This window comes from Hoplias malabaricus, chromosome 14, assembly GCF_029633855.1.
Source record: "Hoplias malabaricus isolate fHopMal1 chromosome 14, fHopMal1.hap1, whole genome shotgun sequence".
NCBI lineage: Eukaryota > Metazoa > Chordata > Actinopteri > Characiformes > Erythrinidae > Hoplias > Hoplias malabaricus.
In genome coordinates this window covers 8,294,121-8,318,247 of record NC_089813.1, presented here as the reverse complement: position 1 = coordinate 8,318,247, position 24,127 = coordinate 8,294,121, and the positions used below count along the sequence as shown (strand labels likewise).

The following is a 24,127-nucleotide window of genomic DNA, read 5'->3' as shown; positions in this document are numbered from 1 at the left end:
AACTAGCGAATCGTTTCATTAAATTATGATTTGCAGGCGATTTTTCTCAGATGAATCTTCTTAACATTCTGAAACAACCATTATACTGGTGTTTCATTCCACAGTCCTGGCACATGACTAAAGATAATGCTTTCTGTTTATGCTAATTTTTTAATTGTGGTTTTTGCCCAGCCTCAGGTTTTGACACACTGATGACTTCAGCGGAGAAAGCCAAACTCTACACTGCCATTGGATACAGTGAGACAGCTGTTAATCCCAACCTGCCAAAAAATGTATGTACACTCTCTTACGTCAGTAAGAATTTCCGTTTTCGACGGGTGCCTGGCCAGATCTGTTTGCTAACTATGTTTGACAGTATCAGCTTAAGGTGGTTTGTTAGACATGGATTAAACCTAGGCATACACAGAAATGCAATGCAAAAGTGTTTTACCATAAGAAGTCTTGCTCTAGGGTTAGACGTTAGGTATGTCAATTTAAGCCCTGAAAGATATTTAAGTTGATAATTATTATCCAAAATGTATTACGTAGTTTTACAGTGAAATTACGAAACCTTGTGTAACAAATGAACTCATTTTGAATTTGCTGCTGTCTTTACCATGAGACACTGTTATTAATGTAATATAATGTTTAGTCGTTTGTCGTTGTATAACATACAACAAAATGTGTATTCCGCATTTAACCCATCTGTGGCAATGAACACACAGCCCCTAGTGCACTAGGGGCTGTGAACACACACTAGTGCACTAGGGGCTGTGAACACACACTAGTGCACTAGGGGCTGTGAACACACACTAATGCACTAGGGGCTGTGAACACACACTAGTGCACTAGGGGCTGTGAACACACACTAGTGCACTAGGGGCTGTGAACACACAAACACTAGTGCACTAGGGGCTGTGAACACACACACACAAACACTAGTGCACTAGGGGCTGTGAACACACACACACAAACACTAGTGCACTAGGGGCTGTGAACACACACACACTAGTGCACTAGGGGCTGTGAACACACACACACAAACACTAGTGCACTAGGGGCTGTGGACACACACACACACTAGTGCACTAGGGGCTGTGGACACACACACACAAACACTAGTGCACTAGGGGCTGTGAACACACACACACAAACACTAGTGCACTAGGGGCTGTGAACACACACACACAAACACTAGTGCACTAGGGGCTGTGGACACACACACACAAACACTAGTGCACTAGGGGCTGTGGACACACACACACAAACACTAGTGCACTAGGGGCTGTGGACACACACACACAAACACTAGTGCACTAGGGGCTGTGGACACACACACACAAACACTAGTGCACTAGGGGCTGTGGACACACACACACAAACACTAGTGCACTAGGGGCTGTGGACACACACACACAAACACTAGTGCACTAGGGGCTGTGGACACACACACACACAAACACTAGTGCACTAGGGGCTGTGGACACACACACACAAACACTAGTGCACTAGGGGCTGTGGACACACACACACAAACACTAGTGCACTAGGGGCTGTGGACACACACACACAAACACTAGTGCACTAGGGGCTGTGGACACACACACACAAACACTAGTGCACTAGGGGCTGTGGACACACACACACAAACACTAGTGCACTAGGGGCTGTGGACACACACACACAAACACTAGTGCACTAGGGGCTGTGGACACACACACACAAACACTAGTGCACTAGGGGCTGTGGACACACACACACAAACACTAGTGCACTAGGGGCTGTGGACACACACACACAAACACTAGTGCACTAGGGGCTGTGGACACACACACACAAACACTAGTGCACTAGGGGCTGTGGACACACACACACAAACACTAGTGCACTAGGGGCTGTGGACACACACACACAAACACTAGTGCACTAGGGGCTGTGGACACACACACACAAACACTAGTGCACTAGGGGCTGTGGACACACACACACAAACACTAGTGCACTAGGGGCTGTGGACACACACACACAAACACTAGTGCACTAGGGGCTGTGGACACACACACACAAACACTAGTGCACTAGGGGCTGTGGACACACACACACAAACACTAGTGCACTAGGGGCTGTGGACACACACACACAAACACTAGTGCACTAGGGGCTGTGGACACACACACACACACACACTAGTGCACTAGGGGCTGTGGACACACAAACACTAGTGCACTAGGGGCTGTGGACACACACACACACACACACACTAGTGCACTAGGGGCTGTGGACACACACACACACACACACACACTAGTGCACTAGGGGCTGTGGTCACACACACACACACACACTAGTGCACTAGGGGCTGTGGACACACACACACACACACACACTAGTGCACTAGGGGCTGTGGACACACACACACACACACACTAGTGCACTAGGGGCTGTGGACACACACACACACTAGTGCACTAGGGGCTGTGGACACACACACACACACACTAGTGCACTAGGGGCTGTGGACACACACACACACACACACTAGTGCACTAGGGGCTGTGGACACACACACACACACACACTAGTGCACTAGGGGCTGTGGACACACACACACACTAGTGCACTAGGGGCTGTGGACACACACACACACACACACTAGTGCACTAGGGGCTGTGGACACACACACACACACACACTAGTGCACTAGGGGCTGTGAACACACACACACTAGGGCACTAGGGGCAGTGAACACACACACACACACACACACTAGGTCACTAGAGGCTGTGAACACACACACACACACACACTAGTGCACTAGGGGCTGTGGACACACACACACACACACACTAGTGCACTAGGGGCTGTGGACACACACACACACACACACTAGTGCACTAGGGGCTGTGGACACACACACACACTAGTGCACTAGGGGCTGTGGACACACACACACACTAGTGCACTAGGGGCTGTGGACACACACACACACACACACTAGTGCACTAGGGGCTGTGAACACACACACACTAGGGCACTAGGGGCAGTGAACACACACACACACACACACACTAGGTCACTAGAGGCTGTGAACACACACCCAGAGCGGTAGGGAGCCATCCCTGGCGCCCGGGGAGTGTTTAGGGGTTCAGTGTCTTGCTCAAAGGTACTTCAGCCATGGATGTTCCTGCCGGTCCTGGGGATGGAACCGGCAACCTTCCTGTACCAAGCTCGGCCTCTAACCATTTGGCCGAGGCTGCCCCTTACTAATGATTTTGCATTTAGTATTTTTATTACTAATAATGCTGCATTGTGTTTTGCAGTTTGAAGACATGAAGGTTCGTTTCCAGTTGGTGAACATGTCAGTTTCCATCAAAGAGAGCAAGGAGAAACCAGAGATAATCAAACTGTCCGTCATTAACCTGAGTGCCATGCTCACCCAGAGACCTTCAGCTCAAGCTTTAAAGTACGCTCCACTCTTCCCTGCTTTTATTGTTTAATCCTATCTCGTTTAAAGAGAGAGGTCTTTGTGTTGATAGCCTGGCGGTTTTGTGTGGCCAGGATCACAGCTCAGCTGTCCACGTTTGAGGTGACGGGTCTTCCTCGGAATAACGTGGCTCCAGTGCTGCTGTCCTCTCGTCATGTGGTGGAGGAGAACAAGCCGCTGCTCTGCCTCATGTTCGAGACCAATCCGCTGGATGCCAAGGCTGACCAGAGACTTCACGTCGAGTCACAGCCGCTGGAGATCATCTATGATGCAGTGAGTGTGTTTGAATGTGTGTGAAGTTTGCTTCCACATTGTGATCCTGTCAGAGTCTTCCTGGACATACACAACGAAAATGACCTACACCTAATCTTAAAGCGCCACGATCTCGAAATCAAGCAGCGCAGCATTGGCTAGGCAGGAGAATAACGGACATTAAATGTTTAAATTAATAAATAATGAAGCCAAATTATGATAATAATTGATAATAATATGGTGATAATAATATAATCAACAATATGAGATGAAACCATATATTGGAAAGATTTCATTTTAGCTATAATTTTATGTCTGGTGGTTTTGTATTTGTGTGTGTGTGTGTGTGTGTTTTCTCTGTAGATGACTGTGAACAGTATGTCAGCATTCTTCATGCCGCCAAATGATCTGCAGCTTGACGAGCTGACCAACGCCACCCGCATGAAGTTGGAGCAGTTTAGAGATAGAACCTCTACAGGTGTGTGTGTGTGTGTCTGTTGGTGATAATATTCGGTGACTGTCTGTGAGGAGTTGGTGTGTTCTCCCCGTGTCCGTGTGGGTTTCCTCCGGGTGCTCCGGTTTCCTCCCACAGTCCAAAAACACACGTTGGTAGGTGGATTGGTGACTCAAAAGTGTCCGTAGGTGTGAGTGTGTGAGTGAATGTGTGTGTGTGTGTGTCTGTGTAGCCCTGTGAAGGACTGGCGCCCCCTCTAGGGTGTATACCTGTCTTGCGTCCAATGATTCCAGGTAGGCTCTGGACCCACCGCGACCCTGAACTGGATAAGGGTTACAGATAATGAATGAATGAATGGTGGGTTGGCGACTTAAAAATGTCCGTAGGTATGTGTCTGTGTGTGGCCCTGTGAGGGACTGGCGCCCCCTCCAGGGTGTCATCCTGCCTTGCGCCTGGACTCACTGCTACCTTGAACTGGATCAGCGGTTACAGACAATAAATGACCGAATGAATGATTTGCTTCTTTCTTATAGGCCTCATGTACATAATTGAGACCCAGAAGGTTCTAGATTTGAAAATCAACCTGATGGCCTCCTACGTGATCGTGCCACAGATGGGCTTCTATGACCCTAAGCACAACCTTGCTATTCTGGATCTTGGACACTTCCAGGTAAAGCTGTGTAGCTCTCATCTGTTTGACATGAGGTCTAACAAGAACAAATGATAACAGTAAAATAACTGAGTTGTTGTGTTGTGTAGATGTCCAGTCAGAGCAAGGCCAATCTTCCCCAGCTTTCCGTTGGAAGCAGCACCATAGAGGACATTATGTCTCGAGCCTACGACAGCTTCGACGTCCAACTCAGCAGCCTGCAGTTCATCTACACCAAACCAGGTACTGATTTTGTTTCATTTTCTGTCACTCACTCACTCACACTTTTCTAGCACCAGTGCTACCTGCTGATATTACATATAATATAGTGTCGCTGGTATACACTGGTTAGAACCAGAAATGGTCCAAGGAAGGACAGCTAATGAACCCACAACTGGGTCATGGGCACCCTGTGTTAATTGATTTGTGAAGGGAGTGAAGGCAAGGTCGTCCGGCATGATCCCACAGAAAAGACACTGATGAAGCTCATGTTGTCCCTGAGCGATAGTTTTTTAGAACAAACAGTGTGCTATAAGGCAAAGCTAAGACTAGCTCTAAAGGTAACTCTTAATTTAACTGTAGAAACCAATAGGAATAACAGAGTTAGATTAATAAAACAAAGCTTTAAAGGTCCCAAATATGTACAAATTCACACGTTTGTCTCTGCTGAACGTTCATCAGACGGTGACTGGAAGAAGGCTCGGAAACTGAAACAGTCCGCCCTGCACATTCTGGAGCCTGTGGACGTGAAGGTGGTCTTCAGCCGAGCCATGGTGGTCACGGATTCGAGGATGGCAAAGTGAGCATGAGAGGTTGTGTGTGTGTGTGGATTGGTATCTGTATTCATATATGAAAAGCTGTAGTGGGGTCATATTTATCTGCATTGTTTCTACCTGCTTAGGTTTAAGATTTCCGGCGAGCTTCCACTGCTCTCTCTGAAGATCTCGGATGATAAAGTGCGAGGAGTTCTGGAGCTGATCGACAGCATTCCTCTCCCCGAGAGCCGGCCTCCACCGCGAACCGCTGCGGCGCAGGTTACACCTAAGGTGTGTTTGAATTAGACACGCCTTGGGACACAAGCCAAGCGCTAGAGTATTTGTTAATGATTAATGCAGCACGAAGGAGGAAGTGTGAATGTGTGTGGTTTACGAGGACACGTTATTTCACAGAATTTCTGTGTGTTTTTTAGGCTCTCAAACAGAGGGACACCCCTCAGCTGACCCCGAGAAGACCAGCCATTACTGATCTGCGCTCCTCAATAATATTTGACTCAGGTTAGACATGATACTAACTCAGGTTAGTCTGGATAACCCATATGTGTGTGTCTTACCCCCAAAAAATAAAAACCAAAAAAAACAGGGCCCAAACTACCCACACACACCTTTTGGTGCTTTTCCACAGCATGGGTACGGCTCTACGCGACTTGACTCGACTCAGCTCAGCTGGCTTAAAGGTTACTGCTTTTCCACTGGCAGGGCTCCCCTGCGAAATGGAGCCGGTGACATCACAAAACCCCAGTTCTCACAGATCAGTTTTCCTCGTTGCACTGGACATTTTCGGCGGCCATCGGCCCAAGGAGCATAAAAACCTCTTCAAAACACTTAGAGGTAAAATTACGAGCTGATGTGAGTCCGATAAAAAATAAACGTGAAAGCTGCTGTATCTTAAGAGATTTTACAAGCAGTTTGCACTGGATTTGAATGAGCTCTGCATTTCCTCGTGATTGACATGGCTCTGGCCAATCAACGCTCTGCAGGGTTCACACGTCAAGATTTTGGAACCAAATCGGCATGGTAGGAACCCGGCGCGAGCTGGAACTGAAAACCTACCCAGTTCCAGGGACTAGGGACCAGATTTGACAAGTGAACAAGCAAAAGAGCCTAGTCGAGTCGAGTAGAGTCGTGTATGTTCCATGCAGTGGAAAAGCACCATTAGATGCCTTAGAGATTTCCTGATCACGTGCATGCAAAGTAGACATTAGATTCATGATAATTCACTTAGGAAAAAAATCAGAGGAACCTCTTAAAGCATGTAGAGATTGTGTGTGTGTTTGTTTGTTGGTTTCAGGCTCAGAAGAGGACTTATTCTTTGATGCACCCAGCTCCCCCGTAGAAGATCTGCCCTTCTTTGAAGCAAGCGCCGGCTCCCTGGACCGGCCAGCTTCTACAAAGGGGAGAGGCATGGTGAAGCAGGACCCCACCAAGAACATGACCGAGTTCCTCATGAGATTCGAAATTAGCAAGGTCTGAAAGACCACTTTTTTCTTGTTTCCTTGTGGCATAAGCAAGAAATTCACCAAACAGAGGGTTTCCTAATGAGCTTAATATTGGGACCACCTGCTTGTTGAGAGAGTGTGTATTGTGAGGTAAAATGCTGCCTATAAATTGCCCCAGCTTTAGTGAACTAGTGTAGTTAGTTTATGGTTTGTTAGATGGTCCATGTCAGAGCCCCACCAATACTTCTATAGCTTTCTAATTTTGGTATATTCCCTCTTGTTTTTCCTCACGTACTGCAGCTGTCCATCCAGCTGTGTCGCCTCAAAGAAGGACAGGAAGTTCCAGTTTTGCACCTAGAGATCGAGGGCCTGGGGACGGACCTTAAACTACGCACTTTCGATATGACCTCGTACACGTTCCTGCGAGAAATCTGCCTGGAGTGCTCAGAGTATATGGGTAAGGGTGTTTTAAATAATTCTGAGGGCAGTGGTGCAGCAGGTAGTGTCGCAGTCACACAGCTCCAGGAACCTGGAGGTTGTGGGTTCGATTCCCTCTCCGGGTGACTGTCTGTGAGTAGTGTGGTGTGTTCTCTCTGTGTCTGAGTTGGTGTGTTCTCCCTGTGTCGGCGTGGGTTTCCTCCGGGTGCTCCGGTTTCCTCCCACAGTCCAAAAACACATGTTGGTAGGTGCATTGGTGACTCCAAAGTGTCCGTAGGTGTGAATGTGTGTGTGTCCGTGTTGCCCTGTAAAGGACTGGCGCCCCCTCCAGGGTGTATTCCCGCCTTGCGCCCAATGATTCCAGGTAGGCTCTGGACCCACCGCGACCCTAGCTTGGATAAGCGGTTACAGATAATGAATGAATGAATAATTCTGTGAATAATGCTTTTCTTTTTTTAAAAAAGATGGAGAAGATAAGAAGGTCCATCTCATCACCACACTGGACAACACAGAGGATGACCTTCTCACACTGGAGTATGTTAAAGTAAGCCCTTCCTTTATTGTTTGAGTATCATAGCCCAGAGGAATCAACTGAAGTGTGTGTATTAGACCTGACGTGTGTGTTCTTCTACCTCTTTAGGCAGACAAGAACAGTCCAGATTTTCAAAGCATTTACAATAACACAGAGCAGCTGATCAAGGTATGGCAGCAATTATTCTTGGAATTCTCTGTACTGTACGGTCAAATTTAAAGCCAAATAAATGTTAAAGCAACTACACAGTAAATGAATGGTAAACAACATTATTTGGCCATTTTTAAGACAGAATAACACTACAGTAACTACAGTAAATACTAAAGCTTTAAATAGTTTTGTTAAATATAAGTTTATATATAATGTGAATGTATCTCCACTTCTGCCTCTGCATCTGTTTGTCACTTTCTGTCTCTACCACCTCCCCCTGCCGCTGCTCTTACCTCTACTTCTCTTTTATACCCCCTCTCGCTCTGTTGCTTGCTCTCTATTTCTTCCCCATATCCCACCTCCTCTCTCTTCCTATTTCTCTTTCTCTCACCCCACTATCTCTGTCACAACAGTGCTTTAAAAGTGTATTACACCCAACTATGCAACTGTAGGGGGCGCCCAGGAGAAAAAACAATGGTGTTTCTTACATGGTGTTACTTTAGATAAGTGGAAATAAAGAACTTATGGTGTTTTTCCGCCGCATGGGTCCGGCTCTGCACGGCTCGGCACGCTTAAAGCTTGGCGCTTTTCCACTGGCAGGGCTCCTCTGCGAAATAGAGCCTGTGACGTTGCATAACCCCGTCTCTAACAGGAATCGCTGGCTTTGAAAACCACAACAACAGTGATGGTAAAGTTAGGTGCTGTTTATTTGCGTGTTGTTGTTTTTTTGGATTGACTTGTTGCCCGTTCGGCATTCACTGGAATTTTTTTCTGGCCCAAGGAGCATATAAACCTCTTCAATTCAAGGTAAAGTTACGAGCTGCCGTTGTGAGTCTGATAAAAATAAACGTGAAAGCTGCTGTAACTTATAGATTTAACAAGTGGCGGTGTGTGCTGGATTAGAATTAGCTCTGCATTTCCTGGTGACTGACATGGCTCTGGCCAATCAGAGCTCTGCAGGGTTCACACGTCGCCATTTAGTACCTACTCTGTACAGTTGGAACCCGAAGTGAGCTGGGACCTACACCGTTCCAGGGGCCAGGTACCAGATTTGCCCAGTGGAAAAGCAAAAGAGCTGAGCCCAGTCGTGTAGGTTCCATGCACTGGAAAAAGCGGCATTAGTCAGATCTAGGGAAAACTGGACCTCTAACAAGCATGCAAGGCCTCATAGATTACCAAACCTCTCCCCACTGACAGAAGAAGCGAACAAGAACTGAAACCTTTTTCCTCTGCTTTACAGGTGGATTTCTCTTCTTTGGACGTTCACCTCCACACTGAAGCTCTCCTCAACTCTATGAATTTCCTGAACAGCCTCCTCCCTCCTCCGAAGAAGCAGGCATCAAGCGAGCAGCCTGCACCCCCTCCGGAGGACGAGGGAGAGGGTGATGGAGAAGAGGAGAAGAAAGATGAGTCTGCAATTGCCAAGAGACCCAGTAATTGATTTCTTTTTGAAGAAAAATACACATGAGGGTGTTTTGGTTTAAAAAAACAAAACAAAACAATGTTCCCTTTTCCACAGCTCCAAAGAAGTCCAAGTTTGGAGATGTGGTAAACCTCCACATCAGAGCAGACCTGTCCTGTCTGAAGGTCTTCATCAGAGGAGAGAAAGCCAGGATTTCGGAGATCAGCATAGAAGGTAGCACATACAATATCAGATCAGAAAGATAACAAAGACACAGGACCACACAGGCCACAGTTAAAAGGCGCTTTTGTTTTCCAGGGCTGGTGTCTGAAGTAAAGATGAAAAAGAAATCTGTGGAGATTCTGGCCAACCTGAAGAACATCATCATTCTGGATTGTGATAAAGACGCACTTTACAAAAAGGTAGAAATCTCAGTGTGAGCCTGCAAAGTCTCTAGGGTCTGTGGGCTACTGGTAGAATAGGCTTTCTAGCTCATTTTTGGATTAGTGCAAGTGTTTGATGGACCTCTATCTGTGTCTAAGTTATTCATGTTGGAATCTTTCACTGTACACTCATACAGGCGGTGTCCATAGCTGACAAGGAGGTGTTTGATTTCCACATGGTGAACCATGTGGATGCCACAGAAGGAGACGCCTACATGGACATGCAGATAGTGGACACCAGCGTCACACTTACTGTGGGCTGCATTCAGGTCATCTTCCTCAACAAGTTCGTCTCCTCAGTGCTGGTGAGTGTGTTGACTTTTAAAGGGGCACTCCATGTAAAACTCTCTCTGATTTAATTCAGAACCTGAACATGGCCTTCATGTTACAATACACAGACAGTGACTTTGACATTTTTCACTTGCGTGATTCGTAAATATTGATAATAACTAATAAACTCACCATAAGTGTCTTTGTCCATGTTTTGACTGCCTTAAGACAGTCATTCGCTGAGTATATCTCTTTCTCTCTGGTCCCTCTCCAGGCCTTTATCAATAACTTCCAAGAAGCCAAGGAAGCTCTAGCGGAGGTGACTGTGCAGGCAGCAGAGAAGGCAGCTACAGGGGTCCTGGAGCTTGCGGAGAAAAGCACACGCATCTCGCTGGACGTGAACATCAAAGCTCCTGTCGTTTTCCTCCCACAGTCCTCCGTTTCCACCAACGTCATTGTGGCTGACCTGGGTCTGGTGACTGCCCAGAATCACTTTGAAATCGTCCCCACTCCGTCACACACTACAATACCCCCCATTCTGGACGTCATGAGTGTGGCGCTGAGTGATCTAAAGATGTACAGGTGGGAAAGGGTACATTTTTAGAACCTGACGATTGCTCACATTGCATTTCCAAATATTTGTGCATTATTTTTGTCTCAGTTATTTATTATATTTGATGGATAACTGTAACTGTAGAAGTTAGGCTTTCAGTCTGTGGCTGAACCCAGTGTCCTCCTACTAGCCACTATATTAAACACCCCTGTCTTGTTGGTCTACCTTGGCATCATCTAGTCTTCATTAGTGGTCACTACATACTGCCCACAGGATACTGTTGACTGGATATGTTTGGTTGGTGGACTACCAGTGGTCCAGAAGTGACAGAGGGATTTAAACTCCCACAGCACTGCTGAGTCTGATCCATTCATATCAGCACAGCACACACTAATAGTCTTAGCACTGCAGTGAAACTGACGCAGTGATGTGTTAATCACGCAAATCATACCAGCTCTATGGTGCTCTTTTCAGGGTCCTGGCTATTGAAGAACAGAGCTAGCAAAGTATGCAGAGCAACAGAGCGACTACAGTGTGTAATTGTAGAACTACAAAGTGCAGCTGTTTTTTGGCTGATAGGTGTTTACTGTTCAATTAAGAGGTCAGAGATTCTTCCTGTACTGAAAAATGTCAATAAATATTCCTTTTGTTTCCGTGTCTTTAGAACCACATTCAAAGATGGAGATTTCCAGAGTGAGATTCAGTTGCTGAAGCCTGTAAACATGGACCTGTCAATCAAGCGTAATCTCTCCGCCTCCTGGTATCACAGCATCCCTGACATTCAGATCAACGCACACCTCAAACCCATGAGTGTTAGTAGAGTGCATGAGTCTTAAAGACTGCGTTTGTACTGTTATTATTAGGCCCTGTCTACACCGATAGGTTTATTTAAAAAAAAATAAAAAGTCACAAAATGCTCTCCAAGGTGGAGATATTTGAAAAAGCCGTTGTCACTGTTCTCATGTGGACGAAGGTAAACGGATGTTTTCAGAAACGCTGGCATCAAACAGCTTGCCTCTGATGCTGTATTAAAAATATATAATGCACTATTAAGCTCTAGATTCAGTAATTTCATGACTTGCGTAGTACACTACATAGTATGGAGTACGGAGTGATTTGGGATTAACCACGTGTTTCCTCATGCATTGTGGTTTGAGGTCTCGCAGATGTACTATGGCCCCCTACTGGACTGACATGGTACTGCAGTCGTCTTCATATTCGTCTGGAGGAGGATATTTTCAAAAACAGAGAGGAAAATCTCAGTTTATAATTAAAAACAGATCAGTGTGGACAGGACCTTAGTGCATCTTATCCTTTTATAGTCACATGTGCTATGTGTTTGTGTATCTACATATTTTGTGTGTGTGTGTGTGTGTGTGTATTTTAGTTGATCCTGAGTCAGGAAGATATGATTGTGGTCCTGAGAACTCTGAGTGAGAACCTGTCCGAGACGTCCGATGCTGTCCCTGCTCCAAAAGGCTCTGATAAAGCAGAAACCTCTTCTACCAAAGGCTCCCAGGGATCTGGAGGTAAGTGTAAATAGTTTCTGATTATAATCAGATTGTGTACCTTTCTACAGGGTGGGTTATTTATATGGATACACCTTAATAAAATGGGAATGGTTGGTGATATTAACTTCCTGTTTGTGGCACATTAGTATATGGAAGGGGGGAAACTTCTCAAGATGGGTGGTAACCATGGCAGCCATTTTGGATCCAAGTTTTGTTTTTTAAATGGGAAGAGGGCCATGTGACACATCAAACTTATTGGGAATTTCACAAGAAAAACAATGGTGTGCTTGGTTTTAACGCAACTTTATTCTTTCATGAGTTATTTGCATGTTTCTGACCACTTATAAAATGTGCTGCCCATTGTGTGGGATTGTCAATGTAACCCTTCATACACTGATAGCAACACTGCAGGAGAAACGCTAGCACAGGCTAGCACATCCATATAAATGGCCCATCCTGTATAATTACAGCCAAACTGACTACCCACATTGCTTATGGCTGCTTTCTTGTGTCTATGTACATGTTGTTGCTGATTGATATGGTGCACATGAAGTAATTTGGATGCTCTTTGGTATTCAGCAGGGACCACGGTGGTAACAGCAGCAGTGGTGGAGGGTCAGAAGTCGGCCAAACAGAAGAGCACTCTAAAACTCCACTTCAAGTTTGACTCCATGACCGTGGTCCTGTACACCTCCAGCGGGAGTGAGGTCAGATGAAGAGACTGTAGCATGTGTATTGGCTTTACTTTATGTTGAAGAAGTAGTGATTGGTGTAACAAAGTCGGTAACACTTTTTCTGCCTAGGTTTCAGTTTCCTGCTTCATCTAACCAAGTGTCTTTCTGTTCACCCCTGGATTTTAGATACTTCCTCATGTATCCTACCATACATGTCATGGCAGTGTACAAATTGCAACAGCAGCAATTAAAACTAGATTTCTTCCTGTGTGTGTCATTGTGTCTGTGTCTCTATAGACCCCTCTGCTAGATTCCCGTGATGAGCAGTTGAAGCTGGCTGAGTTCACGCTGGGCACAATCTCCACTGCAGTTCACATGTTCTCAGATGGCTCCATGAAGGCGTCTGTCAAACTGGCCGAGTGCCTTCTGGATGATAAAAGAAAGAGAGTCAAAATGATCACTTCCAGGTGAGGGTTAAATGTCTGAATTGACATCAACAAATCCAGACACAGTAACGGCCCATATACCTTCAGAGTAGACTGGCTTTGTTTAGAAAGGAATTTCCAACTATTGCTTTTTAACAAGGAACACTGGGTAGGATTTGGTATTTTTGCTTTTGGGCTCCCCCTACAGGGGCAGCGTGTAATTCACTTTAACAGCACTGTCCTGAGATCAGGTGGGGGCTGGGGGGTGGTTTCCAATCCTCCTCCAAAAGTTACATAGTGAGGTTTTACAGTGCTGAGCCCAGAGTGGCCACACCACAAGTTCTGTTCTCCCTATTACAGGTCACTGAAACATCACAGCGATTCTGAAGCTGTCATTTTAAGATCAAATTACTACCTAGTGTTCCTTTAAACAGTGAAGTTTTAATGCGATATTAACAGTTAAAGCACTGGTAACCCTACATTGATGGTGATGAGAACCAGGGATTGCTGTGTTTAAACGACAGGTCTTTGTTGTTGTAAACAACCAGTGATCTTTCTCACATCCTGGGTTTTCATCAGACTATCAGTATGTCAGAGTGTAAATCTGAAGAAATAAGTTTTCTTTGGGATGTAATTGACCTAAAACACTTAAAATGCCTTACAGTGCACTTTACAAACACTTTCACTGGAAAGTGCTTTAATGTGGCTGCTTTTATTGTAAATGTTTGTGCATTATTGATGTAATGCATTGTGCCTAGCTGTCACTTTGGGAGAGGGGAAATAAACCTGCCGTGGTTAGTGATGTATTGAGCGATGAACCAATACATGTTCCCATTGCTTCATGTAGTTTATTGCAATTCGTTATATATATATGTGGCACGCAGTCACGCAGCTTCAGGGGCCTGGAGGTTGTTGGTTCGATTCCCACTCCAGGTGACTGTCTGTGAGGAGTGTGGTGTGTTCTCCCTGTGTCCGCGTGGGTTTCCTCCGGGTGACAGTCTGTGAGGAGTGTGGTGTGTTCTCCCTGTGTCCGCGTGGGTTTCCTCCAGGTGACAGTCTGTGAGGAGTGTGGTGTGTTCTCCCTGTGTCTGCGTGGGTTTCCTCCGGGTGACTGTCTGTGAGGAGTGTGGTGTGTTCTCCCTGTATCCATGTGGGTTTCCTCCAGGTGACTGTCTGTGAGGAGTATGGTGTGGTGTGATATATATATATATAATCACTATTGGTATTTACCACCAAAATATAGCAAACAATATTTATAAGAGCTCTTATAGATTTTTAATTATTTATTTTATAATGCATGAGAGGAAGAATTAAATTATTTTGTAGTACCAGAATGTACCAGTTTGTGCTACATTAGATGGTCTCCTCAGGTGGGAGCAGCCATGTGTGCGTAAAACATGACACTTCCAGGCCACTAGGTGTCCGTATAAAGATTTTATGGTGAGTAATCGCTGGAGAAATGTACTGATTGCTTTTCTGATTGGTGCCTGACTAACTTAACTTCTCTGTGTTTATGTGAGTCAGGATGATGGCGATGAGGAAGGGTGCTGAGCAGAACATAATGGTGGACGTGAATTATCGTCAGGGTCGAGACGGCACCATACTGGAGACTGTGGTGCAGGATCTCTACCTCTGCGCCAGCATGGAGTTCCTGCTCACTGTGGCGGACATCTTCCTTAAATCCATGGCCCAGGGCTTCTCCAGCCCTCCCAAGAGCAGCAAACCATCCTCCACCTCCACCAAAGACACGGGTAATTATTAAAGGTGCACCTGGTCAAAATAATGCGTTTTCAAATATGAACATCTCTGCGAATCTCAGGTTTCTTTATCTCTTACAGCATCCCCTCCACAGCCTGCAGCTTCAAAAATGGAGATGAATGTTGTAGTGAAGAACCCCGAGATTGTGTTTGTGGCAGATTTGACCCGTGCTGATGCTCCTGCTCTCGTGATGACCACTCAGTGCGAGGTGGTAATGAAGAGTGACCCCAACAGCCAGCAGATGACTGCAGCTATCACGGACCTGAAAGTGGTGGCATGTCCATTTGTTAGAGAGCAGCAGAATAGTCACGTGACCACGGTCCTGCAGCCCTGTCAGGTGTTCTTCACTAGTAAACAGTCCTCCACACAACCCCAGGCCATAGAGCTCTCCATCAACTCCCTCACACTCAAGGTATGGCTGTAGTTTGACAGAAAGTCAACTGTATGCACCAAGTTAAAAACCAAGCCAGGGATTTTAAACATGGCCACCCTCTTGTAGGGAACCCACTCTATGGAGCTTAAACCATTTGATTCAGTGACTCTGTGTTTTCATGTACGTTTTCCCCAGGTGTCCCCCATCATTATAAACACAGTGATCACTATCCAGTCAGCGCTGACGCCTGTGGCCGAGACCCCCGAGGAGCTGGAGAGTCCAGTCCCCCCTAACCTGTGGGAGCGTCGGGACTGGAAGGAGCTTAAACTCTGGTTCCTGGAGGAGGAAGTGGAGGAGGACACCAAGTCTGTGGTCCCTCTCATCCCCCAGGGGGAATCACTGCAGCTGAAGATTTCCTCTATCTGTCTTACATTAGAGGCTGGCGTGGGGCACCGTACCATGCCCATGCTGCTGGCCAAGTCCTGTTTCTATGGGGACGTGAAGAACTGGAGCACACTCATCAACCTGCAGTGCCACCTCAACCTGGAGGTTTGAATATATGGGATAGCTCTCAAAAACTCTTCCTGACTTTGGCTGGTCTCTAGAAAAAACTGATATCGATCGTCTTCTAAAGTGCTTTTCTCTGGATGTGTTGCAGGTGAATTATTATAATGAGATATTAGGAGTGTGGGAGCCACTGCTGGAGCCACTTGAAGATGGGGCCAAAGAAGGTTTCAGGCCTTGGACCTTGGACCTAAAGGTAAGAGCATATTTTTGTGCTTACGACAATATCGTCCTGAGGAATTAAGATATTTTTTTAAGCAAGTCTTCCTGAAAAAACACAGATGAAGAAAAAGCCAGTGAAGAGGTCGGGTGTATCGGATGAGGTGGACTACATAGTGCCTGATTACAAAACTGTCATCAGCATCACTAGCAAAGACCAGCTCAACATCACTCTCTCCAAGTGCGGACTGAGCATGCTCAGTAACTTAGGAACGGTAAGAGAACTCCGCCCAGTTAACAGTTCTACTTTTCATTACGTTATAGCTTCATTACATCGTAGGCAACGTAGAAGAGATGAAGCACAGCCAAAGCAGAAAGAATCGCCCTCTGTAATATTTCATCATTTAGCTTCTTGCTTCTTCGTGCAGTATTCTGATTTATTCGAATTCGTAGACACCAGCTTTGTATTCAAGCTTTCTGTTCCACCTTAATTAATTCAGCTTGTAACTGCTGTACCATTTTTAAGGTGGAATCATATTTAAAAACTACATTTTTGAGTGCTTAGTCCTTCACTTTTTTGGGAATATGTTCTCCAGCCATTTAGCAGCAATTCATTTATTTACTTTTTTAATATTTTAAGTATTTTAGGCCTTTTAGGATGAAGGCTGCCTGTAGCCCGTTAACATACTTTGTTCTTGAATGGTTTGTAGGCGTTTGCAGAAGCCGCAAAACAGACAGCAGAGTGTTTCCAAAAAGACCAGGCTCCCTTCGTGGTGAAGAATCGTTTGGGGCTCCCAGTGTCTGTGCTCCACAGCGAGGTGTTTATGCCGATTGGGAAGCAGTCTAATGGCCGTGTGGTGGAGCTCCAAGACGGAGAGAGCCTCAACATGGACCACACACTCAGTGCTGCAGACGCTGACCAGTTTGCTGCAATGACCAGCCTCAGTAGCAATAACTACATCCAGCCAAGTAAGAACGTCTGGCATTGTGTTATTCTCAAGCAGAAAACTAAACCATAATGTGCATAAACACAACTTTACAGACCACACTAATGTTAATCCCAGTTTCAGCCCTGAATTTTTGACTGACTGTAGTCTGCTGTCAGGATTTAACATAATTTGTACAGCATTTCCGTATAAACGGTGCTCTGGTTTCCTCCCACGGTCCAAAAACACACGTTGGTAGGTGGATTGGCGACTCAAAAATGTTTGTAGGTGTGAGTGAATGTGTGTGTATTGCCCTGTGAAGGACTGGCGCCCCCTCCAGGGTGTATTCCCGCCTTGCGCCCAATGATTCCAGGTAGGCTCTGGACCCACCGCGACCCTAAACTGGATAAGGGTTACAGATAATGGATGGATGGAAATACATACTTGCTAAATTCAAAGCTGACAAAGTAGTTTTTAGAGTTCTGGAAGCAGAATATCTAAGCCAATCACTCTTTTGAAAAGGCAAATCTAGTGCTGCACTATATATGGTTTATTAATAGTAATTGTGAGTTTGGTATTTGCAGTGCTGATGCTAAAGACAAAATAAAAGCAAGCCCTTTGACCGGGCACAGTGCTGTGAGTGTCCTGAACAATCAAAGTTCCAGTGTTACTGTGGTCCCAAACCTACATAGGTTTCCAAGCGTAGTTATATTCCTCTGTATATTCATGAATGAAAAACAACAAGGTCATAGGTCAATGATACATATCACCAAAATGGCCTTTGTAATAGTGCCCCCTAGTGGAAAGTGTTAAACCTGCTAAATATGATTGTGTTACAAACCAGTTAAACCAAAGCTAAATTAAAAACCTAAATTCTTGAAGGGCCATCCAGCAGTTTAGAGGCTAAAAATGACTGCTTATACTGGATATAGCAAGAAATTGCTCTGGCTGTTTCTAAGAATCAAGATAAGCGTAAGCTTATCCATAATCATGGGTCCTTAATCCACATCAGTGAGTACTACCAGAAGCCTTTCAGGCTGAAAATGAGAAGCAGTACGTTTAAGTTTTATATACACGTCTACAGCTCTGGATTCTGAATGGATTTCCCCAAGAGTCTTAATTAAAAGTAATTTAAACTACATTTGTAAACAGTTTATTGTGAAACATAACGGGACATTTGTTTCTGGCCTGATATAATCCCCGTTTGGATGTTTCCAGCTCCAGTTGGACACACCACAGCAAGCATCATCCCGCTCATCAAAGTGGGCAGAGGCATATACAGCGTGATGCACCTGGACTCTGGTGTCACGCGATTCTTCGTCTGTCAGATCTCCTCCAATGAGGGCAGCAAGTTTGTCAAGATCCGGTCACCATTCCAGGTATCGTTTCGATTAAAATGTGCGCATCAGTTTCAGTATGCGACTGTTCACCACAGTCTCATCATATAATACACACAAAGATGATCAAATTGTAGTTATAATGTTTAATATGTGATTTTGATTGAATGTGTTACTGTTAAAAAGGAGTCACCAATCTTATCTGTATATGCTCCAGGCGTGGGTGCTCACTGCCCCCTAGTGTTCACTACTGTGTGTGTAAATGTGTGTTTCACTGCACGGATTGGGCACTGCAAGCACAGTGGCCAATAAAGTTATTCTAATTCTAATTCCGTAAAGAACCGGTGTTGCTGCAGGAGTTAATTCCAATGAAGCAGGAACACACCTGATCCTACATGTTTAATCAACTGCAGCCATACCAGCACTTTACAGATGAGACTGGTGACCTCTAGTCTATAGTTTCATATTTTCTGTAGGTTATAGAAATAAACAATAGATGCATCCTTTTGAGATTAAGACTTGAATCAACAGCTCACGTAAACACATCTGCCTGTTAATAATTACTGAACGTTTTTGCTACTTCCAGATCATTAACCACTTTTCGGTTCCGTTTCTGGTGTTTGAAGGCTCCAAATGTCTGGGCACTTCGCTGCCCAAAGAGGAGTTCTGTGTTCCTCTGGGATCCTACAAGTCAGTAACATCAGGAGATATCTTAAATATATAATAATGCACCACTAAATGTGTTTTAAAAAATGGAATATCTAATACATCCAGCTCATTAGGTGTCAGTGTAACACCTGCTTCGAAATGTGAAGAAGAATCATGGAAATAATGTGGGCTGCTGCATTGGTAACTGTGTAACTTGTGTTTCTCTCCAGAGGACAGCTGAGTCTGCAGCCCTTAGTCGAGGGAGGCGAGCAGTACGAGCGGTCAGAAAGCTTCAGCTATGACGAGGTCAGTCAGAAACCTGATGAGTGTGTGGAGAAAACTTGCCGCCATCACAGCGAACCAGCCCATGTGTTCAAGGTGAACATGGTTTCTGTTCGGGACACTGTGACATCACACAGCTCACAGGAGAAGTTTGACAAGCCTTACGTTCTTCAACTGTGGCCTCCTGTACTGCTCCGGAACCTTCTGCCCTACCCCATTACCTACAGTCTACAGGTACAGTACGGTGTACCATACTGCTGTACATCAAAAGGTTAAAGGATATTGACACCTAGTAGCCTGCCTTGCACCCTTTTTAAAAAGCAGTCCATGCTGAAACACTCAGTGTGAATGGGCGGGGCTTAACTGATGCAGGCTGATTACACACAGACAGAGGTGGAAATAGACCCAACACACTGTTAATGGCGTTCATGTTTGGATTGACAGGTCGGTGGAAACCCTGCCCCGGTACTGCTGAAGGAAGGCCACTCGTGTCAGCTGCACACAGCCGTCATGGACCACTCCGTTCTGCATCTAAAGCTGCTGAACTACCTGCAGCAGGAATGGGAAGTCCAGTATCACCTCCGTAATGACCACGACGAGATCAGCTTCATCACCTTCCAGTCAATGCGGCAGGACGAAGAGGACGGCGAGGGTCCGAGGACCGAGCTCGATATCGCCGTCCACGTGAAGAAGGAGCCCGGGCAGGCCGTGGTGGCCATCCACTCTCCCTACTGGATGGTCAATAAGACAGGCAGGCTGCTGCAGTACAAAGCCGACGATATCCACCGCAAACACCCTAGAGACTACGACATGCCTCTGCTCTTCTCTTTCAAACCGCGCAACTTCCTCCAGAACAACAAGGTTCAAAGCTGTTACATCGTGCAGACACTTACAGGGAACAGTAATTACATGGGGAGAGTTTTAAATCAATCTTTCTTTACGTAGGTCCGCTTGATGATTTCAGACAGTGAGCTGTCAGACGATTTCTCCATAGACACCGTTGGTAGTTACGGTGACGTCAAATGTAAAGGAAGGGCCAAGGATTACTTGGTAAGATCTGTAGTTGTTATTACTAATAATAAGTCATTAGAATAAAAATTTACATTATTCTATTATAAAATCATTACAAACTATAGGAGTAAATGATACAAAATAAGAAAAATAAATACAGCAGCTACTGTTGATGTTATTATGTTACAGTGGTTTGAAGAAACACGCTTCATGGAACTAGGCTGTAACTCACTCACTCACATTTAACAACGTCTGTGCTTCAGATAAGTGACACCATGTGTCCTTTGTTTACAGGTCGGAGTAAAAATTGACGCCAGCAGCTTCAGCCTGACACGGCTAGTGACATTCCTGCCTTTCTACATGCTCGTCAACAGAACTAAATACACAATCCTGGTGTGTGAGGAGGGTCAGGAAAACTGGACTGAGGCCAAGCCTGGAGAGGTCAGCATTTATTATATATACACTGTTTATAATTTAATTAAGAGAGTTATTGTGTTGCCCATTGTTTGAAATTGTACCTCTTTGTTTCCCAGGCTGCAACCCCCTTCTGGCCAGAGAGGGATTCAAAGAAGCTAAAGGTCAAAGTAGATGGCTGTCAGACGTCTGCAAAAGCCATCAACTTCCACCAACCTGAGAACTGCCTCTTATTACACCTTGACAACACTGTGAGTCGTTTGAATGATGCTTATAGTGTTATGGGTTTAGAATCAGAATCAGAAACACTTTAGTGGCCACTGTGCCCAATCCGTGCAGTGAAACACACTGCACTAATGAACACTTGCGGGCAGTGAGCGCACACATGCCCAGAGCAGTGGACAGCCCTAGCCACGGTGCCCGGGGAGCAGTTGGGGGTTAGGCACCATGCTCAAGAGCACTTCAGCCATGACCTGCCGATTCCCTAACCACCAGGCTGTTTTCTGTAACCAAGGACAAAAGACACTGTTTTCCAAAAGCTATTTTAGTACAAATAGCGACCCCTATGGAGAATCTTCAGCCTGAAAAACACGTATGAGTGAGTGAGTTAGAAACACAATTCATGAGGTTCTTTGTATCTAAAAGCACTGCGTATTTGGTGTGTTCCAGCTGGGTGGAGTCATCGTGGATGTGAACCTTTCAGAACACTCAGCTTTGATCCGGTTCTCTGATTATCATGATGGTGCAGCTCCTTTCCTCCTGATCAACCACACCAAGAACCAAACGCTGGAGTTCCAACAGAGGTGAGGGCAACCTGGCTTGGATTCAGGATTAATAATGTAGTTCAAAGATTTCCACCACCTTCTTTCGCCACCCTTGTGTGGAGACACAGCACGTAATGACTAGAGGTCCATGAGAATGTCTAGCTTCTATATTATACGCTATATATCAACATTTCTCCTTGTTTGTTACACGTCACTGCTTTTCCTTTCATTTTTATTATTATTATTTTTTAATGTAGTTTCCCATTGTTTGAAGTTTTAGAGATTTACGACACTTTCTCTGAGCGAATAATGGAAACTTCAGACAGAAATATCACTTCTTTATTTTTTCCTCTTAAATGTCACTGCAAGTTTTTTTTTTTCCACCAAAATGGACATATCTTTGACCTTCATCATGGCTTGTTTAGTCTGGTTTTTGTTTGCTGTGTATTTGTTTATGTTGACATCCTCTGTTGTGTTCTTTGTCTGTACCCCGCCCTTGCTTTAACACTGTTTAGCTGCAAGGAGCATAGAGCTTCTACTTGGGTTCCAGAAGATTTACTGGACCTCTCCTTATCACTGGGGGAGGAGAGAGAGTCCCGCTGGTACACACACACACACACACACACACACACACACACACAGACTAAGACTAGCATGCACACAGTGCTACAGCAATGGAGTCAAGAAGGTAAAATCCTAAACACAATTTACCAGTGTGGTACTGTGTTTATGGAACTGAATTAGCACCTCACTGTCTGCTGAAGAAGAACCATCTTCTGCAATTTTAGAAAGGACTGGTCTGGACTGCTTCTTCTGTTTCAGCTCCACTTCCCCCTGGACTGTATGGCCTTTAGAAGTGTTTCATTACCTTCAAAATAAAACTGGGCTGTTTATTCACAGATTAAAACGGCTATTTTTAACAGGATTGTTTTCACGTGTGGCGATTGAAAATCGGAACTCCTGTCCAAATAGTAATTAAGGGTGAAATTACCTTAGCAATTGCACTTGCAAATCTATGGCCATGAAACCAGCCCTGTATATGTCAAACCTGCCAAAATTAACCAATACACTGTTAAACATTGTGTATGACTGAGTCCAGGAGAACTACCAGAAGCAGTCCAGATTTTTAATAGATTCTAATATTGTTCTGTTTCATTTTTGCTTCTTCTTTAGAATATTTGAACGTTTGTCGCTTCTCTGGGGGGTAGCTGCAGAATAAATCACTTTAACTGTTTCTTTTCCTTTGTTTAACCATCCCTGCCCTTAGTAGGGTTTCAGAATTCCCAGAACTGAAATGGTGAATGATTGGCTGTTCTTTTTCTCTGGTATCTTTCTGGATGCTGTTTATTCACCAAAGATGCCTTTCAATCCTTTTTCTGACTTTTGTATCTGTATCTGTTTCTGTGCCAGATGCTTTTTTTCCCCAGGGGCTGCATAGTGATGTAGAAGGTGTGCTGCGTTCCCTAAAAACATTTCAAATGCAAACCTTAGAAAGCTCCAGTAAAAGCTGTTAATCTCCAGGCTGATAGATATTCATCAAACATTAATGGAAATACTAGACAAACGTAAAACTCACAATCACGATCAAATGAGAAACTCGTAAGCGTTGTTTACACTTCTCCATTTGAGTTTTATTTGGTTCATTGTGGATTAAAGCAATAGGAATGGTAAGTAAAACAGGAGTAAATACAACTGTTTATTTTCTGCACTTTGGTGTGGACCAAGGGAAGCCAAGTATAAACACACCCTAAGAACGTTTCATTATACATTTGTTCAGAAGCAAATCCCCTTGCTTTCTTGTCGAAAACCACAGCAGAGGAGATCATCAGAATTTCCTGGAGTTTATTGAAGTTTGTTACTAGTGTTACCATGTTGTGAAGGTTTTAATTCGTGATTATCTGGCCATGCTAGCTCTCAGAAGCAGGAGAAGGATAAACTGGGTCCTGGTCAGGCAGTCTACTACACATGGGCCGAACCCACGGGGTCTCGAGTTCTGCGCTGGAGCTGGGGGCCTTACACCGGGGAGCTGAAAAATGAGGAGGTGAGCTAATGAGGGATTAACAAGACTAGCTAACTAAGTAGAAAATACAACCCGCTTGAAAACATGAACGTTATGATTATGCCCTTTGTAGGACCTGCTGTTGGACATGCAGGACGAGGGGAAGCTGTTTGTGATCTCGTTTTACGAGGGCCTCCAGCGGGTAGTGCTATTCACGACAGAGCGGAGAGCGTACAAGCTGCTGTGTGAGAGTGAGAAGGTAGAGCTGGCCGAACAGGAAATCAGCCTGTCTCTGCAGGACTTGGGAATCTCGCTGGTCAACAACAGCACCAGCCAAGAAGTGGCGTACATCGGCATCACCAGGTACAGAACAGTGGGACATACAGATCACTCATTAACAGATTGAGATTAGTACACATTAAGATACTGGAGCAATGTCACGTAAGTAAATAAATGTAGTC

General features: G+C 45.1%; 1 protein-coding gene across 6 annotated transcripts in view; it reads left to right on the top strand.

Annotated features, from left to right (window-relative positions):
* The window catches only part of vps13a (vacuolar protein sorting 13 homolog A), a 44,729-nt gene that overhangs the window by 8,461 nt on the left and 12,141 nt on the right, over positions 1–24,127 (top strand). For 3 of the 6 annotated variants that reach the window (XR_010795380.1, XM_066644792.1, XM_066644795.1), the window contains 39 exons: positions 172–272; positions 3,300–3,442; positions 3,538–3,736; positions 4,079–4,193; positions 4,703–4,839; positions 4,929–5,061; positions 5,500–5,617; positions 5,720–5,864; positions 6,008–6,092; positions 6,886–7,061; positions 7,334–7,490; positions 7,936–8,015; positions 8,112–8,171; positions 9,394–9,586; positions 9,673–9,789; positions 9,874–9,977; positions 10,136–10,303; positions 10,543–10,850; positions 11,486–11,633; positions 12,209–12,350; positions 12,912–13,039; positions 13,304–13,473; positions 14,956–15,182; positions 15,270–15,601; positions 15,758–16,111; positions 16,221–16,322; positions 16,408–16,560; positions 16,996–17,254; positions 18,430–18,590; positions 19,135–19,238; positions 19,427–19,712; positions 19,923–20,339; positions 20,424–20,528; positions 20,784–20,930; positions 21,023–21,154; positions 21,573–21,706; positions 22,183–22,269; positions 23,579–23,708; positions 23,800–24,029. Coding sequence is in view for 5 of the 6 variants with exons in the window: in XM_066644792.1 (XP_066500889.1) it covers positions 172–272; positions 3,300–3,442; positions 3,538–3,736; positions 4,079–4,193; positions 4,703–4,839; positions 4,929–5,061; positions 5,500–5,617; positions 5,720–5,864; positions 6,008–6,092; positions 6,886–7,061; positions 7,334–7,490; positions 7,936–8,015; positions 8,112–8,171; positions 9,394–9,586; positions 9,673–9,789; positions 9,874–9,977; positions 10,136–10,303; positions 10,543–10,850; positions 11,486–11,633; positions 12,209–12,350; positions 12,912–13,039; positions 13,304–13,473; positions 14,956–15,182; positions 15,270–15,601; positions 15,758–16,111; positions 16,221–16,322; positions 16,408–16,560; positions 16,996–17,254; positions 18,430–18,590; positions 19,135–19,238; positions 19,427–19,712; positions 19,923–20,339; positions 20,424–20,528; positions 20,784–20,930; positions 21,023–21,154; positions 21,573–21,706; positions 22,183–22,269; positions 23,579–23,708; positions 23,800–24,029 (6,487 nt within the window). In the remaining variant the exon portion in view is untranslated. The remainder of the gene's footprint in view (positions 1–171; positions 273–3,299; positions 3,443–3,537; positions 3,737–4,078; positions 4,194–4,702; positions 4,840–4,928; positions 5,062–5,499; positions 5,618–5,719; positions 5,865–6,007; positions 6,093–6,885; positions 7,062–7,333; positions 7,491–7,935; positions 8,016–8,111; positions 8,172–9,393; positions 9,587–9,672; positions 9,790–9,873; positions 9,978–10,135; positions 10,304–10,542; positions 10,851–11,485; positions 11,634–12,208; positions 12,351–12,911; positions 13,040–13,303; positions 13,474–14,955; positions 15,183–15,269; positions 15,602–15,757; positions 16,112–16,220; positions 16,323–16,407; positions 16,561–16,995; positions 17,255–18,429; positions 18,591–19,134; positions 19,239–19,426; positions 19,713–19,922; positions 20,340–20,423; positions 20,529–20,783; positions 20,931–21,022; positions 21,155–21,572; positions 21,707–22,182; positions 22,270–23,578; positions 23,709–23,799; positions 24,030–24,127) is intronic. The other 3 variants (XM_066644793.1, XM_066644796.1, XM_066644794.1) reach the window with 3 other exon arrangements.